This window comes from Rhododendron vialii, chromosome 2a (assembly GCF_030253575.1).
Source record: "Rhododendron vialii isolate Sample 1 chromosome 2a, ASM3025357v1".
NCBI classification, from domain to species: domain Eukaryota; kingdom Viridiplantae; phylum Streptophyta; class Magnoliopsida; order Ericales; family Ericaceae; genus Rhododendron; species Rhododendron vialii.
Window position 1 is genome coordinate 33,885,444 of NC_080558.1, and position 19,434 is coordinate 33,904,877.

At 37.9% G+C, this 19,434-nt stretch overlaps 2 protein-coding genes across 2 annotated transcripts; one reads left to right on the forward strand and one right to left on the reverse strand.

The window, feature by feature from the left end:
• Positions 1-1,399: 1,399 nt before the first annotated feature.
• Positions 1,400-8,126, forward strand: LOC131317461 (wall-associated receptor kinase-like 8). The gene is made up of 4 exons (XM_058347011.1): positions 1,400-2,295; positions 2,472-2,562; positions 4,643-4,708; positions 6,562-8,126. The coding sequence occupies exons 1-4, from the start codon at positions 1,488-1,490 to the stop codon at positions 7,295-7,297; spliced, it is 1,701 nt and encodes a 566-aa protein (XP_058202994.1). The 5' UTR covers positions 1,400-1,487; the 3' UTR covers positions 7,298-8,126.
• Positions 8,127-16,997: 8,871 nt separating this feature from the next.
• LOC131312665 (uncharacterized) lies at positions 16,998-18,955 on the reverse strand. The gene is made up of 2 exons (XM_058340586.1): positions 18,828-18,955; positions 16,998-17,951 (listed from the first exon to the last, which is right to left on the reverse strand). Exons 1-2 carry the CDS (start codon positions 18,941-18,943, stop codon positions 17,519-17,521), a joined length of 549 nt encoding a protein of 182 aa, XP_058196569.1. The 5' UTR covers positions 18,944-18,955; the 3' UTR covers positions 16,998-17,518.
• Between the last annotated feature and the right edge of the window lie 479 nt (positions 18,956-19,434).

Sequence of the window (19,434 nt, forward strand, 5' to 3'; positions counted from 1 at the left end):
ATACTATATGGTAAAATTTAAAATGACTAAAATACTTCTCTCTCTCTAACCCAGGCCGTCAAAGCTACTCTTTCTCTTCCTCTCCAAATATAGCTCCCAGGAAAGAAGGTGGTGTTCCACTAAAACTTTTAGAAGAAGTCTGGTTTTGTGCTTATTTGAATTTTTTCGCTTTTTTTTGTTTTGCATCAAATTTTTTTGACTTTTTGATTCGAATCGGAACAGTAATTTTTTTTCCAATCTCTTATATTTGTATATCCAATTTACCTAGGTCGTTGTTCGAGTGAGAAGAATACTTTGATTGCATTCAATCAATACATCTTCTTTTATGCGTCATTTTTTGATGATGGTGTACTCATAATAAATTAATGGGGTAGAAATTTTAAGGCCTGCGCTGATATAATAGTTCTACCACATGTTGAGGACAAATCTTCCTATAGTTTTAGAAAAATGGTTTCGTTAACTCGTGTGCATGATACGGTTAAAGATATTGAGAGTATCATTTGTGCAGTTGATTTATGTATACAGTTCTTTTACAGGGTGAAATCCAACTCAAAATTTCTTTTGTTACTCGTGTATTAGACTAGCAGCAGCGCGATTGCGGCTGTTGCATCGGGCGGCCTTCTCTCCTAGTTCTTCTTTTTTTTTTGGAAAGACTACAATACACACCCTTTATTTGGGTGTGTATCATATTCACCTCCCAAAATATTATGAATTATAAAGAAAATGTTACGAATTCTATTGCTAAAGTTACGAATCGTATAAATGTTACAAAATACACATAAATGTTATGAATCATAATGAAAATGTTACGAATTGTACTGCTAAAAAGTTATGAATTCTAGAGCAAAAGTTACGAAACACGCTAAAATGTTATGAATAAATCTAATTTACCTTTTTTTATAGACTTTCCCTTTTTTATAGATGCCCTTTTGACGGTTTTGATAAAATGTTTTAGCTGGGGATAGTTTATAAAGTTTTTGAATAAACAAGAAATACCTGTGTAAGAATCATATTCCTTTTATGGTTTTTTCAAACGTCGAATGTAGTGTATTTTTCTTGGTCAGAACTTGTAGGCTGGACTAGCCAGCTAATGGACAAGTATAGAACTGTAGAAGACTCCTTTTCGACCAATCTGATCGTACAATTAAAACTCATCGACATAACCAACCATTCAAAGATTGTTGCATGCCATTGTTTCAGACAAAATTCTTTGATTGATGTAGCAATGTTTGAATCGATCTTATTGCACGTTGGACTGATTTGTGGACAAGAATAACGCAACTACTTTTCCAAAACTAATTAACTTCCAATGGCACCAGTTTGAATGTTCTAGTCCACTTGACATGGAAAGGAAGGTTCAGGGAACTTCACTTTTCTGTAACGAGTAGTACTTTACTTATTACATAGGGTTGTTGTGTCTACTCTCTCTGTATTCATTTCAGGCAAAACTGTAGAGAAAGAGGGAGGGAGAGGTTTTGCAATTTAAAATGTTTCAAATTATCATCTTATTGTTGTGGCTAACCACAGCAGAATCAGTAGCAGAATATCCTCTTGCAAAGCCTGGCTGTCAAGAAAGATGCGGGAACATAGACATCCCCTACCCCTTTGGGATTGGGCCCAATTGCTCCATTGCTGATGGTTTTGCAGTAATTTGCAACCACTCTTCCAATCCACCCAAACCTTTTATTAAAATCATCAATCTGGAAGTGCTGCAGATTTCACTAAGTGAGTCAACTGTACAAGTTAACAATCCAGTTATCACTTCCAATTGTCCCGGTAGAGCCAACGGTAAAGACGTTTACTTCTTCTCGACGCCGTTTACGTTCTCTGACACGCACAATAGATTCACAGCCATGGGTTGCAACAACCTTGCGCTACTAGTCCGTGGATCAAACATTATAACCGCTTGCATGTCGATTTGCAACGCTTTTCTTCCTCCTTCTCTTAATGAAACAGCTGGTTGCTATGGGATAAACTGCTGCCAGACCAGAATCCCGCATGGCCTTAGGATGGTTAATGCCTCTCTAAAAAGCATTGATCCGAACAACAATCAACATGGTTGCAAGTACGCATTCATGGTTGACTACCAATGGTTTAGCGATAAAGACATCTTTAATGTAAGTGAAATGGATTATGTTCCTGCAGTGCTGGATTGGGGGTGCGATGCGAATGGAAGTTTCTGTAGCGCTAATGCTCACTGCTCATTATACAATGCCAATACTTCGTGGAACGGCAGATATTGCTTTTGTGATGAAGGCTATGAAGGGAACCCTTATCTTCCTAGTGGATGTCAAGGTAAAGTTTCTCTGTTTCTGGTCTTATTTGCATACTAGTATAGCCAAATGGCCTTTGGCCACCTAGACTCCTCTTCCAAGATGCTAATCTAACAACAATATTGACTTTGCCGTTCATACCTTCAAAAATGGTTAACGTTTCTGTGTTTCTGGTTTTTCTTTGATTTGTTATGGCAGATATTGACGAGTGCAGCGACCCTAATCTCAACCATTGTGGGGGATTTTGCTTGAATGCTCCTGGGGGCTACAATTGTTCTTGCCCCGATGGGTATCTCTCTTTTGATTATATTAATGCCAATGGTGCTAGAGTAACTTACGGATGCCTGCGGCCTAACAAATCTCGTACCAAAGTGATTATTATTGCAAGTATAAGCTTCTTCCTGACTCTCATTGGCATATTTTAGGAAAAATTTCAAAAAAACTCCTAAATTTTCAGGAACATTACAAAAGAACATCTGGACTGTAACTAATGATAAAAAGACACCTGAATTTCCTATTTCGTTAATAATTAAGCCCCCGTCATCCAATTCCGTCAATTTGTAACGGATGGAGCTAACGGAAGGTGTTAAACCTCCCTTTTTTTTAATTTTTACTTTCAAAAATTACTTTTATCTCTTTATTTTATTTTAATAGTAAATAAATATGTAATAAAGTTCTTTTTTTTTACTATTTATTAAAAATTACTTTAACCAAATTTTTTACTATTTACAAAATAGCTTTAATTCTCCTTTTTTTTACTTTCAAATTTTACCTTTTCCTCTCTCTCCCTCTTCTTTTTTTAGAAATTCGACCCTACGCCAATCAACCCCACAACCAACCACCAAAGCCCATGCCCCAATTTAAGAAATTCAAAATTACTTTTAATCTTCTTTTTCTTCTTTTTACTTTTAACTCTTTCTTTTTTAGTAGTAAAAAAATATGCAATAAAGTTTTTTTTTTTTTGCTATTTATCAAAAATTAGTTTAACCCCGTTTCTAACTATTTACAAAATAACTTTTAACCCCCATTTTTTTGCTTTCAAATTACCTCTCTCTCTCTCTCTCTCTCTCTCTCTCTCTCTCTCTCTCTCTCTCTCTCTCTCTCTCTCCATGATTTAATGTTTGAATTTTGGGGAAATCTAAAATACCCCTATTGGTTGGTTGTGAGGTTGATTGGTGGTGTGGGGTTGAGATTCTAAAACATAGGAGGAGAGAGAGGAAAATGTAAAATTTAAAAATAAAAAAAACATGGATAATCGTAAACAGTTTAAAAACGGAGGTGAAAGTAAATTTTGAAAAATAGTACGAAAAAATATCTTTATTGCATATTTATTATTACTAAAAAGAGTTAAAAGTTAATTTTTTGAAGTAAAAATTAAAAAAAAGGAGGTTAAAAGTAATTTCAAATTTCTGAAATTGGGGATAGGGTTTTGGCGGTTGGTTATGGGGTTGATTGATGGTGTGGGGTCGAATTTCTAAAAAAAAAGGGGAGGGAGAGAGAGAGAGAGAGAGAGAGAGAGAGGGAAGTTAAATTTGAAAGTAAAAAAAAGGGTTATAGTAATTTTTGATAAAACATTATTGTATACTCCCTCCGTCCCTTTTTAAATGTCCTACTTCGTAACTCCAACTTATTAAAAGGACATCATTATTATACATTTCACATCAACTTTTTCCTTCACTTTCCCTACTTACCCATCATCATTACACTTTTAATCACTTACTTTTCAAAATGGAATCTATTTTTAGGGACAAAATAGACAATACACCAACTTTTACCCACTAACTTTACAAAATAGACACTTATTAAGGGACAGCCCAAAATGGAATACTGGACACAAAATAAGGGACGGAGGGAGTATTTATTTACTACTAAAAAAAGAAAGAGTTAAAAGTAATTTTTAAAAGTAAAAAAAAGAAGTAGGTTAGCGCCTTCCGTTAACTCCACCCATTACAAATTGACAGAATTGAACGGCGAGGGCTTAATTGTTAACGGAATGGTAAGTTCAGGTATTTTTTGTCATTAATTAAAGTCTAGATATTTTTTTTGTAAAGTTTCTAAAAGTCCAGGGGCTTTTTTGAAATTTTCCCCATATTTTAACAGTAGTACAACACTACTACAATTACGTTCACTTTGAAAATGCATTTAAATTTCGATAAAACTGAATTTGCCTTGCGTCAAATTTAATCGATTCTATCTATTTTATACGGTACATATAGACTCCCGGTTCTCTCGCTCTCTCTCTACTATTTGACCAACCATCTCTCCCAAGCATTCCACATAAAATTCAAATTTTAACAATCTTCGCTTGATAGGGAGAAAAGGAAAAAAGTATGCGCATTCATTGAAACATTGCAGAACATTTGAATCAGATTGCCCTTTTCGAATGCCACAATAAAAACATTTGTAGGGGCATTTACCCATAACTTGTTGGTTAGGTATGAGAGCTTATTAACATTTTTAGTCCCCAAAGTTTTACTCGCGTTCCGTTTTAGTCCCCAACCTACCAATTGCGTGAAATTGGTCCCCAATGTTTCAATTTTGCGTTTAAAAGGTTCCCAACATTAACTCCGTAGCCTCTTTCCGTCAAAATGATAGGGAAAATTACAAATATCACCCTTTTGATTTATAACTGTATATCAGTTAATCCCCCATACCCTATTTCTATAAAGTTTATTCAAATCTTTTTCACATTTGTTTATTTTGCGTCATTTGTTTTTTGGATTATTGATTCGTTGAGGAATCAAAAAACTAAAAATTGTTACCGAAAGTAATTTTTTTTGAATAAGTTACGACAATAATCCAAAAAGAAATGTCTTTTCTAGCCACAACTTACCTCCACTGTTTGTAAGTCACTTACCGCCGCAATCACTACAAGAAAAATTGCATTGGGTGACGAATGAATATCGTCACAAATTGCTTGTTTTTTGTCACAAATAATATAGGTGACGAAAAAAAATTTGTCGACTAAAGGTTGTCGAGGATTCCTCTCTGGTGACGAAATCTATTTTTCGTCACCTATAGTGTCTTTTGATGACAAAATATTTCGTCATCAAAAAGTGAATAATTTGTGACGAAAGTTTTTTCCTCACTTATTGTGTTTTTTGACGACGAAATTTTTTGTCATAATTTATTCCTTTTGGCAACGAAAAAATTCGTCACTGATGAGTCTCATCGGTGACGAAAATTTTCGTTGCAAAAGACATTTTCATATGGGAAAAAAATCATTCTTTCTTACTTTTGCTGGGTTTCGAACCCGAGTCTTTTGAGATTTTTGCACAAGTTCTAACCAACTGCACCACACACACTTTTCAATAAATATTTGAAATATCTAATATATAACATATATGTTTAACATAAAAATATATTTCAAATGTAATTTTGAACCTTTAAACATTAAAATTAGTAATTTTGATAAACATGAAAGTTGTAGGCAATTGAGTTATTGTTCAAACCCAATTTGAATTATCTCAATCGGAGTTTTTAGTAAAGAGTTATGTTCGAAATACATTTAGTGACAAAGCGCAATACATAAATTTCGTCACGAAAGGTACCCATTTGATGACGAAATATATTTTTCGTCGCTGAAAGCGTTAAAATGGTGACGAAATTATTTTTTGTCACCAAAGTTAAGCATTTGGTGACAAAAAAAATATTTCGTTACTAAATTGGTCTCATTTAGCGACGAAATATTTTTTTTTGTCACCAAATGATTATCTTTGGCGACAAAAAATAATTTCGTCACCTTTTTTTAAGCTTTTGGTGACGAAAAATGTATTTCGTCTCCAAATGGGTACTTTTGGTGACGAAAATATTTTTTTCGTCGCTAAACAGGTATAATTGGTGACAAAATTATTTCGTCACGAAAGTTGTCAAAACGATGACGAATTTATTTTTTCGTCGCCAAATATACTCATTTAGTAACAAAATTAAATTTCGTCGCCACTTTTTCGTCACCAATTTTCATTTTTCTTGTAGTGAATCACCCAACGCCTTTGCCAATTCAACCTGTACCATAGCCACCCATTCAAGTCACCACCTCATTGAACCCATAACCATCGAAGTTTGACTCCACCGTTATCGCGACATTGCCCGACCCCCTTGCCCTCATCCATTGCTTTATTAATTGTTGTGTGTGTATACATGTACATACGGTAAAATGGGTCATTTACCTTATTTTTCCTGTGGTATATACATAGATATATAAAAGGAGTTAGAAAGTAAATAAACATACATACGCGCATAAAAAATGAATGTACATATATTAAGGCCTATTTTTGAGAAATCAAAGGACTGGATTACTGTTTCGTCTTACCTGGGATTTGCGATTACGAATCGCTACAGAAATTGCAGGAGCTCTATTTTACCTTCACTCATTAGCTTCCATACCCATCTACCATCGGGACATCAAGTCCACAAACATACTCTTGGATGAAAAATTCAGAGCAAAAGTCTCCGATTTTGGCATTTCAAGGTCAATTTCTGTTGATAACACTCACTTGACCACGGCAGTGCAGGGTACCTTCGGCTACTTGGATCCGGAGTACTTCCAGTCTAGCCAATTCACAGAAAAGAGCGATGTTTACAGCTTTGGGGTGGTACTTGTTGAGCTCCTTACTGGAAAAAAACCGATTTTGTCGGGCAAGTCTAATGAAGGGGGAAGCCTAACAGCATACTTCCTATTGATAATGAAGGAGAACCGGTTGTATGATATTCTCGATGCTCGAGTAGTGAAAGAGGGTGGAGAAAAAGAGATTTTGAGAGTCGCTAATATCGCGAAAAGATGCTTGTACTTGCATGGAAGCAGCAGGCCAACAATGAAAGAGGTGGTAATGGAGTTGGATGGGATCAGAATGTCAAATGGGGCAACCGCCACTGTTAAACAAAGTTGTGATAACGTAGAGTATGCAACAGAGGATGACCTAACTGAACCTCAGGAGGCTGTTTCTACTTCGACAGGTTCATCTTATTGCGCAATGGATATCGAATTACCTCTGTTGCTTGACAAATCCTCTAGCTCACTGTGAGTCCTACACATGATTAAATGTTGGTAATCATAATATCTGTTGTTTTTGAGGTGTTTTGTACCATACTCTACTATTGATGCTCCTACACGGTTTTTGTGCGAAGTAATCGAAAGGCTAGTTAGAAATAAGTGTATCTCTCTCCAACACTTTGTAAAGCGTGCAACAGAATAAAGGCTGCTGCTTTGGGGGATTTTAGCATTGTAATGCTTTGTGTATGTTTGAATTGTTCTTCCGTTCTCGGCCTCTGGACCATTTTTTAACTATTGTGTTGCTTGTGATTCTTTTGTTTTGTTTCTGTTTTTGTGATTAGGAACCATTTTGTTATTGCAAGACCATCCAAATAATTCATCTTGAATCGTCGAAACATTAATTTTCGGACAAGCTAGAGAGACACTAGGAGGGAACGTTTTGTTCTTGTTTACTTTTCTGCAACGTGTGGTTGCTGATTGCTCCAACATGCCGTCTCGATAATAATCAGTCATACCATCAGAAATCCATTGGCGCACGCAATATTTGGATCTACGAACTTGCGGAGTACTAAACGCAGGAAAAAGATTAATAGGGGAATGGGAATGATTTATATTGGGGTGGGTCGACTAGAAAGATTATAGTAAGATTATAGATATTGGCTGATAAAGAATTTTTCAAAGTGGAACGTTTTTAGTGTTTTCAATTGATCAATTTTCTCTTTTGCACATCAGGTTTTGGTTCGGTTCATTTATTGAACAAGCTTAAAATTGAAGCTCAGGTTCGGTTCATTTAGTAGACAAATCGAACTTGAACGAAACTTTATGGAATTAAACACCGAACGGCTCACGAACGTCTCATTCATTTGCAGTCCTACGTCTTGTCACGTTTCCAATCTGTTCCTAGGTGTGTACTGTGTAGGCATGTGCTCATCCTGAGAGAGAGAGAGAGAGAGAGAGAGAGAGAGAGAGAGAGAGATTTGGTAATTCAGATGTTTCAAATCATCTTATTGTTGTGGCTAACTGATCGCGTCGTTCCGTGTCAAAAATATATTTATAAAACCGAGAATTAACTACTACTCCATAAAATAGTGGTCAAGACCGAGTATCGTTCCAACAGAGACAGTATGGCTGAGTTACGATAAATTCGATTAATTTTTAGATTAATTATGGCAAAGGAAGTTTGGTTGTTTGAATTTGGATAGTTTATTAAATCCAAGAGAATAAATTAAATGGAAAGTTTATAACAATTGGAGAGAAAATCTAGGGTTCGAATCCACCTTGACCGCGTAACTTCAACATGCATAGGTAAGATTAATTATTCGAATCAGAAGGGATTATTGTGAGGGCTTGCAAACCCTAGCAATAATCGTCAAGAAAATTATTGAGTTGTTAAAAGGCATAAATTATCTCATAGCACAAACCGTCTCAGGAGTACGGTCTGGCCGCCTAACGGCACGGCCCGTCCTACGAGTATAATCTATCTCAGAACTCCAATTACAATCGATGAAAACCATTGTATAACTCGTATTTAAAAGCATGCATACAAATATTCAATAGATTAAAACTATCAAAATCATTCCAGTCAATTGAAACGGAAAGGGTTCTTAGTTATACAATTGATCCGAATAATAAACCTAAAACCCATATATAAAATAGAGTTACTTGGTATGAGGTTTCATCTTCCCCCTAGACAAGAGTTTAGCCGGCCATCGAAAGAAATGAATCGAATGATATTGGATTGATCTCCATGTTGTCTTTTTTTTGCCGCTGCCACGATGCCCACGGCCAATCCTTAATTCCCCGTTCAAGTTCCAACCAAAAAGCTGCTGCCGAAGTTGGTGGTTTTCATTGTAGAAATAGGGTTTTAAGAATTAATTACATAAGAGCCCTCTGGACTTTGTGTAATTGTAGATCAACCATGCAACTTTAAGACAATCTACACTTAGAACCCAAACTTCTTTTTTAGATCTTCTTTTTATCCGATATTTTGGGCAATGAGCTCGATCAACCTATAAACAAAATCAAAGTAAAATAAACATTAGATAACAAATATAAATGACTAACAAGTGTAGTTTGGAGGGCCAAAATATCAACATTTCGGTACTTATCACACCCCTCAACTTATACTTTGTTAGTCCCTAGCAAACCAAAACAAATGCAACTAATGAAAACAAATTAAAATGGATAGTTCTTTGAAACCCCCAGGTGGCCCCGGTAGGATGAGTTTAGTCTCGTAAAAGTGCGAGGGTTATCAGTAGTGAACACCCACAAACTCGAGGAACCTTTCAATACAAAGAACACAACCTGTCATGCACTCATCGGCATATCAAGTAGAGGACACAAAGCTACCACAAAGATATAGCAAGGCAAACCAACCACTCTCTCTGGACCGAGCCTCAACTTCAATTCTCACCATGTCATGCACTCACAAATGAAATCACTCGAAACAAGGTGCATTATGAACTCTCGAGTGCGCGGTTTGGAGGTTATGTAAATGGAAAGCAAAGTATTCCGCACACTATGACACGAAAAGAACGCTTTATATAGTGGACACACAATCTCATGAACAAAATGCCAAGCATTGGAACTCTTCACCATCAATCCTCACCCCAACACCCCTAAGATCAAACATGACTTTATTCAAGGTCATAGCATTACGGATGAGATAATGTATCAAGGCTAGGGTAAAAAAATAGATTCAGATGTGAGAGAATAGGCGAGTATTTCAACTAAATGGGGCAAATATGCAATGTGTACCCCGCTAACATTAATTCAACTCCACCTTATCGCTTCTTCTAACCCTTCAACATCTTTCAGTCACGAAGCAACCATTCCTCTTTTTTTTCAACTTATCGGTGCCCTTTTTTCTCTTCCTTTTTTTTGTATCTTTTTTTTTTCGTTTCTTTTTTTAAGGGACACCAACAATTCAAGCGCAAAATTCAATAATCTACCAAAAAATTAACCTTTACATTCTCGCCTTTCTCCAAGCACAATATGGAAGGTGGAGCTAACCAAGAAAAGGCTAAATCTGTAAGGCTCAATGTGGCTCGCAAGGGATAAATGTGAACACAAAGGAATGAATTGGCCCAAATATCAAGAAAGTGCCTATAATCCTCCCCCAGGGGTGTAACATCCATGTGACAAACCAAAACCAAAGGATATTGTTATGCATTCAAGTTCCAATACTCGGCGACCAAAGATGATGAGATTGACAACAAATGTGTTTCTTTCCATGACAAACAAAGAGTTTAGTTGGCACCACTCCAATAAAAGATAAGGCTCAAAAGCTCACAAGGGTATAAGTCTCCACTAATCATAGCCTTTAAGAACAGTCAAATCACAGCTCAAAAACAATCAAGGCTCGACGCGCAATGTGCAAAAATGCTAAAACAAAAGTGCCAGCAGTCTAGCAAATTGAAACTACTCTGCCAAAGAGATATCGAAATGGTAGCAGAATGCTTATACTCAAGTAATCAACAATCGAGCACAACAAACAATAATCTCATGCAAAAATGCTCCCATTTTTTTTAATTTTCAATTTTCTCAATTTTTTTTACAAACTACTAAAGAAAGCACCCGAAGTATTCTCCGCCCCCCGACTTAAACTAGTCACTGCCCTCAGTGAATGCAAAGACTCGAAAAGAAATAAGACAATAAAAAGAAAGAGGGAGGACAGATATCACCTCAAGCGGAGAACTAAGCAGAAAAGAGTCTGGCGGCCGGGAGGCCCCCCAACTTGAACAAAACAACCTGCAATGTGTTAGTCTCCATCAAAACACGATACGAAAATAAATAAATAAAAACTAACTGACAAAACAAAAACTAAGCAAAAAGAAAAGAAAACTCATGAGATTGCATAAAAACATAAACAACAATTAAAAACCACCACTTTCTTCACGCGAAAGACACAAGTACTACTTTTCTCCCTTGTCAAAAACTGTGGTTCCCTACTTGTTGGAAGAACGATATGCGTAGGATTCAACGATATCTTGAGAAGTGGTGCCATCATCTAATAGGTTGTCACTCCCTCTGGGGCTGCCAGATTCCTTACCCACCATTCGGCTTATGAAACAATCTCTGCCAAGCTGGACACTAGAGTCAGATGGTTCAGACAGATTTCTCACTGCTAACTTCGCGCCTGCTGCCAGACCCAACCTCCTAAGTACTACATATATAGATTTGGCAAGGTGGCTATACCAAACCGTTGGAAGCCGTTCGAGCACGGCAAACACTGGAGGTATCTCACCCTCCATGGATTTAAATTCTCCTAGACTTCATTTAAAACTCAATTATCTAGATAAACCGGATCAACTAAGTCTACTTCCTCAACACTTCCTCATTATAAATTCGTTCTACATATGGTTTTAAACGTTGACCGTTAACCTTAGAAACTATGCCATCCCGTGGATCTTTAATTTCAACCGCCCCATGGGGAAAAACTTTTTGAACTATGAAAGGCCTATCCCATCTTGATCGCAACTTACCCGGAAAGAGACGCAAACGAGAATTAAAAAGCCACACCTTTTGGTTAGGCTCAAAGGATTTCCGAATAATATGTTTATCATGAAAAGCTTTAGTTCTATCCTTGTAAATACGCGCACTCTCATAAGCATCATTACACACTTCCTCAAGCTCACTCAATTGGAGACGACGATGAGACCCGGCAACAATCATATCAAAATTAAACTTTTTAATGGCCCAGAATGCCCTATGCTCCAACTCTACGGGTAAGTGACACGCCTTACCAAAAACCAACCGGTAAGGGGACATGCCAATAGCGATTTTATACGCAGTCCGGTAAGCCCACAACGCATCGTCTAGTCGTGTTGACAAGTCTTTGCGATCAGTCCTAACCGTTCTAGCAAGAATTTTCTTTATCTCCCTATTTGAAACCTCAACTTGGCCACTAGTTTGCGGATGGTAAGGTGTCGCCACCTTGTGTGTGATGGAATACTTACGCACTAGTGCCGCAAAATGTTTATTAACAAAATGGGTACCCTCATCACTTATGATCGCTCTTGGATAGCCGAATCAACTAAAAATGTTGCTTTTAAGAAATTGGAGCACAACTTTATGATTATTTGTTTTCGTAGCCACTGCTTCCACACTTAGACACATAATCTACTGCTACAAGAATATACTCATTCCCAAAAGAATTAGGGAACAGTCCCATGAAGTCTATGCCCCACACATCAAATAACTCCACCACTAGAATGGAGTTCAATGGCATCATGTCTCGACAGGACATGTTTCCGGCACGCTGGCACCGAAGACACGTCTTACAAAACTCGTGGGCATCTTTAAAAAGAGTCGGCCAATAGAAGCCACTCTGCAACACTTTTGTTGCCATTTTCTTCCCACTAAAGTGTCCCCCACATTCAAGAGTACGACAAAAGGTCAAAATAATATGATACTCACACTCGGGGACACAGCGCCGAATCACTTGATCCGCGCAATACTTAAAAAGTATCGGATCCTCACACAAATAATGCCCAACCTGAGAAAAGAATCAGTCCTTATCGAGACGGGACCAATGCGACGGAATCTCACCAGTGGCTAGGTAATTAACAATAAAAGCATACCACGGAGGCCGAACTTGTGACACCTCAAACAATTGCTTATCGGGGAATGAGTCATGAAGAGGCACAGTGTCGCATGAGGAGTCAACAAGGATCCTCGACAAGTGGTCGACCACAGAATTTTCAAAACCTTTCTTGTCCCGAATTTCAAAATCAAACTCTTGTAGCAACAGAATCCATCTAATGAGCCTAGGTTTCACATCTTTCTTAGAAAGCAAGTGACACAATGCAGCATGATCAGAATACACAATAACCTTAGACCCAAGGAGGTACGACCTAAACTTGTCTAACGCAAAAACAACGGCGAGCAACTCTTTCTCCGTAGTGGTGTAATTCAATTGAGCATCGGAGAGGGTTTTACTCGCATAGTAAATCGCATGGGGAACTTTGTCAACCCGTTGGCCAAGGACAGCGCCAACTGCGTAGTCGGACGCATCACACATGATTTCGAAAGGTAATTCCCAATTGGGTGACTGCATAATAGGTGCAGAGGACAGGGCATCTCTCAACTTAACGAAGGCCTTCATGCATGCCTTGTCAAACACAAATGGCACATCCTTGGCGAGGAGATCGCACAAGGGTTTAGCAATCTTGCTAAAATCACGAATAAAGCGGCGGTAAAAGCCCGCGTGCCTTAAAAAGGACCTAATCTGCTTAACAGAAGATGGGGGAGGGAGTTGCGAAATTAAGTCAACTTTGGTTTTATCCACCTCAATCCCCCACATAGACACCACATGTCCCAACACTATCCCCTCTTAAACCATAAAATGGCTTTTCTCCCAACTTAGCACTAAATTTTTCTCAATGCATCGCTCAAGCACCTTGCTCAAGTTGCGGAGTCAATCATCAAACGAGGTCCCAAAGACCGAAAAGTCATCCATAAAGACCTCACGAAACTCCTCCACCATGTTGGAGAAAATAGACATCATGCACCGCTGAAAAGTAGCGTGTGCATTGCACAAACCGAATGGCATACGCCGGTAAGCGAAAGTGCCAAAAGGACAAGTAAACGTAGTTTTCTCTTGGTCTGCAGGGTCGACGGGCACTTGATTGTATCTGGAATAGCCATCCAGAAAACAGTAATAGCTTTCGCTCGCTAACCGCTCTAAGATTTGATCAATGAAAGGCAATGGGAAGTTATCCTTCCTAGTCATAGAATTGAGCTTACGGTAGTCAATGCAAACACGCCACCCCGTGGTGACGAGTGTTGGGACAAGCTCACCTCTCTCGTTCTCGACCACAGTTATGCCCGACTTCTTGGGCACCACCTGAGTGGGACTCTGTAACAATCCGACCCTTAGTAGCGTAATAAACGTACGTTTAATCTTGCTCTTATGTTTGATACTCTAGGTTATTACTTGATTGTGCTAGAAAATCTTAAAGGTGCGTCCAACCACTTGATTAATATAGTCGGGACCCCGCTGAGACTTTTGAAACATTCCCTGTATTTTTCAGAGATCGTTTAGTGAACCTACTTTGATTTGAACCCGATTATTCCTTCCGAACCATGCCAATTTGGTTGGTGACCTGATAATGCACATTTATACCTAGGATTGGCACGTGGCTATTATGACTCAGCCTATTAAGTATAGAGCAACAAAACCCACCTCATTGGAAAAGAAAAAAGAATTAGAAAGGAAGGCATTAGAGGAGAAAGAGGAGGTCACCGGTTGGAAGAAAGAGGAAACCATCGACTGCCGCTTCGATCGCCGACTGCCACCGTCACTTCCGATCATCACTCTCACCTCCAAACCTCTTCTCTACAAGTATATCTCTCATATCTCTTTCAGTTTCTGGATTTAATTTTTGTATACAACAACATATCAGTGATCTGTCATTCTTGGGACAGCTTTCGGGGTCACCGTTGTTGGGTGATTTCTTACTGTTAAACTATGAATTGGGTTTCAACTTCTTCTTGAGATTTAAAGTACATTGGTAGCTTGTTCTTCTACAGTTGAAATCGTTCAAAAACGTTGAGAATTCAATTTACAATGAATTTTCGAAATCTGCTCACCATTCTGAAAATCTGCTGTAGAACCAATTCGTACAGCTTTGCTATCTGTCTGTGTCTTCGTCATTATACTTCGAATTTGATTCAAGTTCCTTCATGAGATATAAACTAGACTCAAAGATTGATCTTTAAGCGTTGGAATCACTCAAAAATATTGAAGATTCAATTTATAGCGAAATTCAAAAACTGCTTTGCATTCCGATAGTTTGCTGTTTGACAGATTCGTATAGCCTTGGAATTCATTTAGTTTTTCATTCTTAAAGTTCGAATTTGATTTCAGTTCCTTTATGACATTCGAAGTTCATTCTGTTGCGCAACTTTTGACACCAAAATCACTTGAAAATATTAAGAGCTCGATCTATGGTGATTTTTGGAAGTCGGCTGTTTTGTGTTGTTCCTGTCTGAAAATCAGTCACTTGTTTGACTTCCCATGATGAATCTACTTAGAGTTTTGGTCTCCAACAATTTTCTGAAAATTTTATTGTTAGTTATCTATCATTGTGCGCTAGTTTCACCCTTTTTGGATCTTGAATGAATTAGTTATGATTTTTATATCAAGAGGTGTCGGTTTGGGACATTGATTAATCTTGGTACCAAATCTCATGCTATTGTAACAATTTCCTCATCAGTTGATGAACTCATGGAAGTTTTGTGGCTTGACCAATACCTGTTTTCACCATACATCAATTGACCGAATGTTCCTTGATCGAAAGAGCCTTGTTTTCAAAATCTTGACTTGTAAGTGGGCAGTCGGGTTTGATAGCTACAATTAGGTCATAGTTAGAGCTTATCAATACTAGTATGGCTTGTTAATGATTGTTCATATCTTGGTAAATTAATAGGGGTTGAATTGGAGCTATGAAGCTACCCGCTTGCTAGCCATCACTCGTCTATACTCTAGTAACCACTGTGAGTATATAAATGCCCTAATTACCTTATTCTCGTAAACTGTCATCTTCTGATAGTTTTAAAAGTATAATAAAAGCTTGAATTAATGTTGTTTAATATTGGCTCTTTATGAAATCCACGGAAAAACGATATCTTTTGACACTATTACTATCGAAATGGTATATGGATACGGCGTCCAGTCCTCAACGGACGATAAAGGAATTGTGGGTATTAGGAGATATAAGGTGATGTTGGAACGTGCACCAGGCGCTCATTTGGGTACCATGTGCCCGTGATTTGATATCATTTCACCGCCACCAGCTGGCATTCGGGGTCACTCCCTGATAATTACTGGTTGATCCATAAGTACCGTTTCGAATATTATGAAAATCTGATTTGTTGAACCTCTACCGTTCCTATCTTTTTATGGATAGACCTCTTACGGTCATTGTTACATGGTTGTCAATGCGCTAATTACCTTGTTTTTAATACATGAGTTTGAACCTTTGCGAATCTTATTAAGCTACGTTTATTCCATGGAAATAATGTAATTTTGGTACTTTATATATTCATAAGAGCTTATCGCTTATGAAATTTTAAATCCATTTTTACTGGCGACACGAAGTAAATATGCGAAGGACTTTAGTTATCTTTTGAAGTTTTGCTTGGCCACTTGCGATGTTTCTAGGAGAAAGTTTTGTGGACTACCATATGCTTGGCTAAGAATTGTACATATTTCTTTACTTTCGAACATTGTAAAAATTGTGGATTTAGGGCTTTAGAGCCTTTCTGCTTTCAGTTGTTGTAAACACGTGTAATTTAGAATGCTCCGGTATGTTGTGCTACAATGGGACAAATAATTATATACTATAGTTTTGAAAATCATAATTTGGTTTATTAAGAGGCCTTAGGAGGATGTTAATCTTCTGGCCGGTCACGTGATATAACCCTCTCTGGGTTGGGTCGTGACAGACTCACTCACTTACTATCCGTGATGGGGTATATGATACCCGCATCCAAAAGTTTCACACCTCCTTCATTACCACCTCCTTCATATTCGGGTTCAACCTCCGTTGCATCTCACGTGATGGTTTGGCATTCTCTTCGCCAAACACCCTCACATTCATAAGAACTTATAGGAAGGCTTATGACCTTTCCATAACTCATATGGTATAACATTTGTTTTCTTGTAAGGGATCCTGTTCAGAATATAGTTAGCAGAGAGAATTGCGTCTCCTCGCATATTTCTCGGTAATCCTGAACTTATCAACATGGCATTCATCATCTCTTTTAGAGTTCTGTTCTTTTGTTTAGCAACTCCGTTAGATTGCGGTGAGTAAGGAGCAGTCATCTGGTGAATGATCCCATGTTGGGCACAAAATTCACCATAAGGTGCTTCATATTCACCCCCTCGATCACTTCTAATTGCTTTGATTGTTTTGCCAAGTTGATTCTCCACTTCACTTTTGTAGGGGATAAACTTTTCTAAGGCTTCGTCCTTGCTCTTAAGCAAGTACACATAACAATATCTTGTGCAATCATCAATAAAAGTAACAAAGTTACTTACGACCTCCTCTAGCTTGAACAACTTTCAAATCGCACAAATCCAAATGGATTAAAGCAAGAGGTTTTGTACTTCTTTCAACTTTGTAAAACGAATTCCTTGTCATTTTAGCCTCCACACATATTTCACACTTATGATCCGAGTTTATATGAAATTTAGGCAAACAGTCCAAGTTAATTAAATGGCGCAAAGTGCCATAATTTACATGACCTAATCTACCATGCCACAATTGAGAAAACTCAAGGATAAAGCAGAAGATGTGTTTATCTCATTGATACCCGGAGAGGCCGGAACCTTAGTCAGTACATTCATTTTGAATAGCCCATTACACATGTAGCCCCAACCCACATAAACCCCACTTTTAGTCAGCACAACCTTGTTGGCTTCGAAAACCATACGAAAGCCGTTCTTGACCAAGAGCAAGCTAGATATCAGATTCTTGCGAATTTCTGGCGCATACATCACATCATTCAGAGTGAACACCCTTTCAGAAGTCATCTTGAGCAGCACTTTCCCTTGTCCTTCAACCTTGGAACTGGACAAATTTCCCATGAAGAGTTGTTTGCCAGATTCCACCGATTGATAGGTGGTGAACATTTTCTTGTCCGCACACACATGGCGAGTAGCGCCAGTATCCAGCCACCTCTCCTTGGGATTAGAACCATAGTTTTAAATATCGGCCGATACGGTACGTATCGGCCGGTTCGTACCGGAATTTTCGACTCCCGGTTCGGATATAGGCCGATATATCGGTGAGATTGAAATTCACAGACGTATCGGCCGGTTCCCGATACGTATCGGTCTGTAACCGATTTTTGGACCGGTACGGCCGATACGGCCGGTACGTATCGGTTCTGGGAAAAAAAAAAAACAGAAAAAACCAAAAAACAAAGCTAAAAAAAAAAAAACAGAAAAAATCAAAAAACAGAGCTCCTTCCACACATATGTATATATTTGCTTCCACGTCATTCATGTACGTATTGGTACCCACACGTCATTCATTCTGGCATTGAAGTTGTATTAGCAAAATTATGTTTGACTTAAAAGCTATGAGCTTGAAACTAGTTGTGCCTAGCGATTATGTAATGTAAAACCTCTATGGTGTGTTTATTTTAATGTTTTCATCTTATTTTTGCTATTTATGTCAATTATATCGAAACTTATAATGTTGCATTTTTCTCATATTTGTAAAATCTTATTGACTTGCGAGTTTTGATAAATTATCGGATATTTCACATGAAGAGAATGGGCTATTACATGTCTTAAATTAATTAAAATGTGATAATTTAAGCCAATGTTTGGGGCAAAAGTATATTTTTCAAGTTTTATACATGTTGCTGATGATTTTTAAAAATTCACGACCGCGACACCCGATTCCCGCGACGTATCACCGATATGTCCCGATACCGATATACCGCGACCGATACCGCGACGGCGACCGATACCGCGATTTAAAACTATGATTAGAACCCACCAAGTTAACTTCTGAAACCACAGCCGATAGCTTCAGATCATCAACTCCAAACTATGATTAGAACCCACCAAGTTAACTTCTGAAACCACAGCCGATAGCTTCAGATCATCAACTCCATCAGAGAGAGTCTCAATCTCCATCTCAGTCATATTGGCTTGCATTGGTTTATTGTTTTGATTACCTTGCTTGCTTCGACAATCAACAGCCTTATGTCCATGCTTATCACCCACAAAGCATTTCCCACTTTCTTCCACTCTTTCGGAAGTCATTTTGGACCAACTAACTGAATACTAAAAACGGAGAGTAACAAACAGTTTGAAACTTTAAAACCACAACAGTTACGCAGTAATCTTAAAGGCTACTGTAATCTAATTTGTAGAAACAAAATTACTGTAATCAAAACCTACTGAACACTTTTGAAAAATCGAGAATTCACGTACCAAATACGCACTTATATTTTGAAAACGTGACTTGCTATCAAACTGTAATAGAAGCAAAATCGTCCCCCACACTGGTGCTTTTGGGTCTCTTGAACGTTTGCCTTCCAGGATTATCCGATTTTCGATGAACGGAAGTAGCACTTCAATCTATTCAACAAGCGAACGCAAACTTGTGTAGTACTCTCTCTCAGACTCAATATGAATGGAATGTA

Coding starts and splice junctions, on each gene's coding strand:
- LOC131317461 (XM_058347011.1), top strand. CDS start 1,488: ATGTTTCAAATTATCATCTTATTGTTGTGGCTAACCACAGCAGAATCA. Junction 2,563..4,642: donor AATTGTTCTTGCCCCGATGG/GTATCTCTCTTT, acceptor CATTTGAATCAG/ATTGCCCTTTTCGAATGCCA. Junction 4,709..6,561: donor ACCCATAACTTGTTGGTTAG/GTATGAGAGCTT, acceptor GAGAAATCAAAG/GACTGGATTACTGTTTCGTC.
- LOC131312665 (XM_058340586.1), bottom strand. CDS start 18,943: ATGCAAGCCAATATGACTGAGATGGAGATTGAGACTCTCTCTGATGGA. Junction 17,952..18,827: donor GGTTCTAATCATAGTTTGGA/GTTGATGATCTG, acceptor TCCCAAGGAGAG/GTGGCTGGATACTGGCGCTA.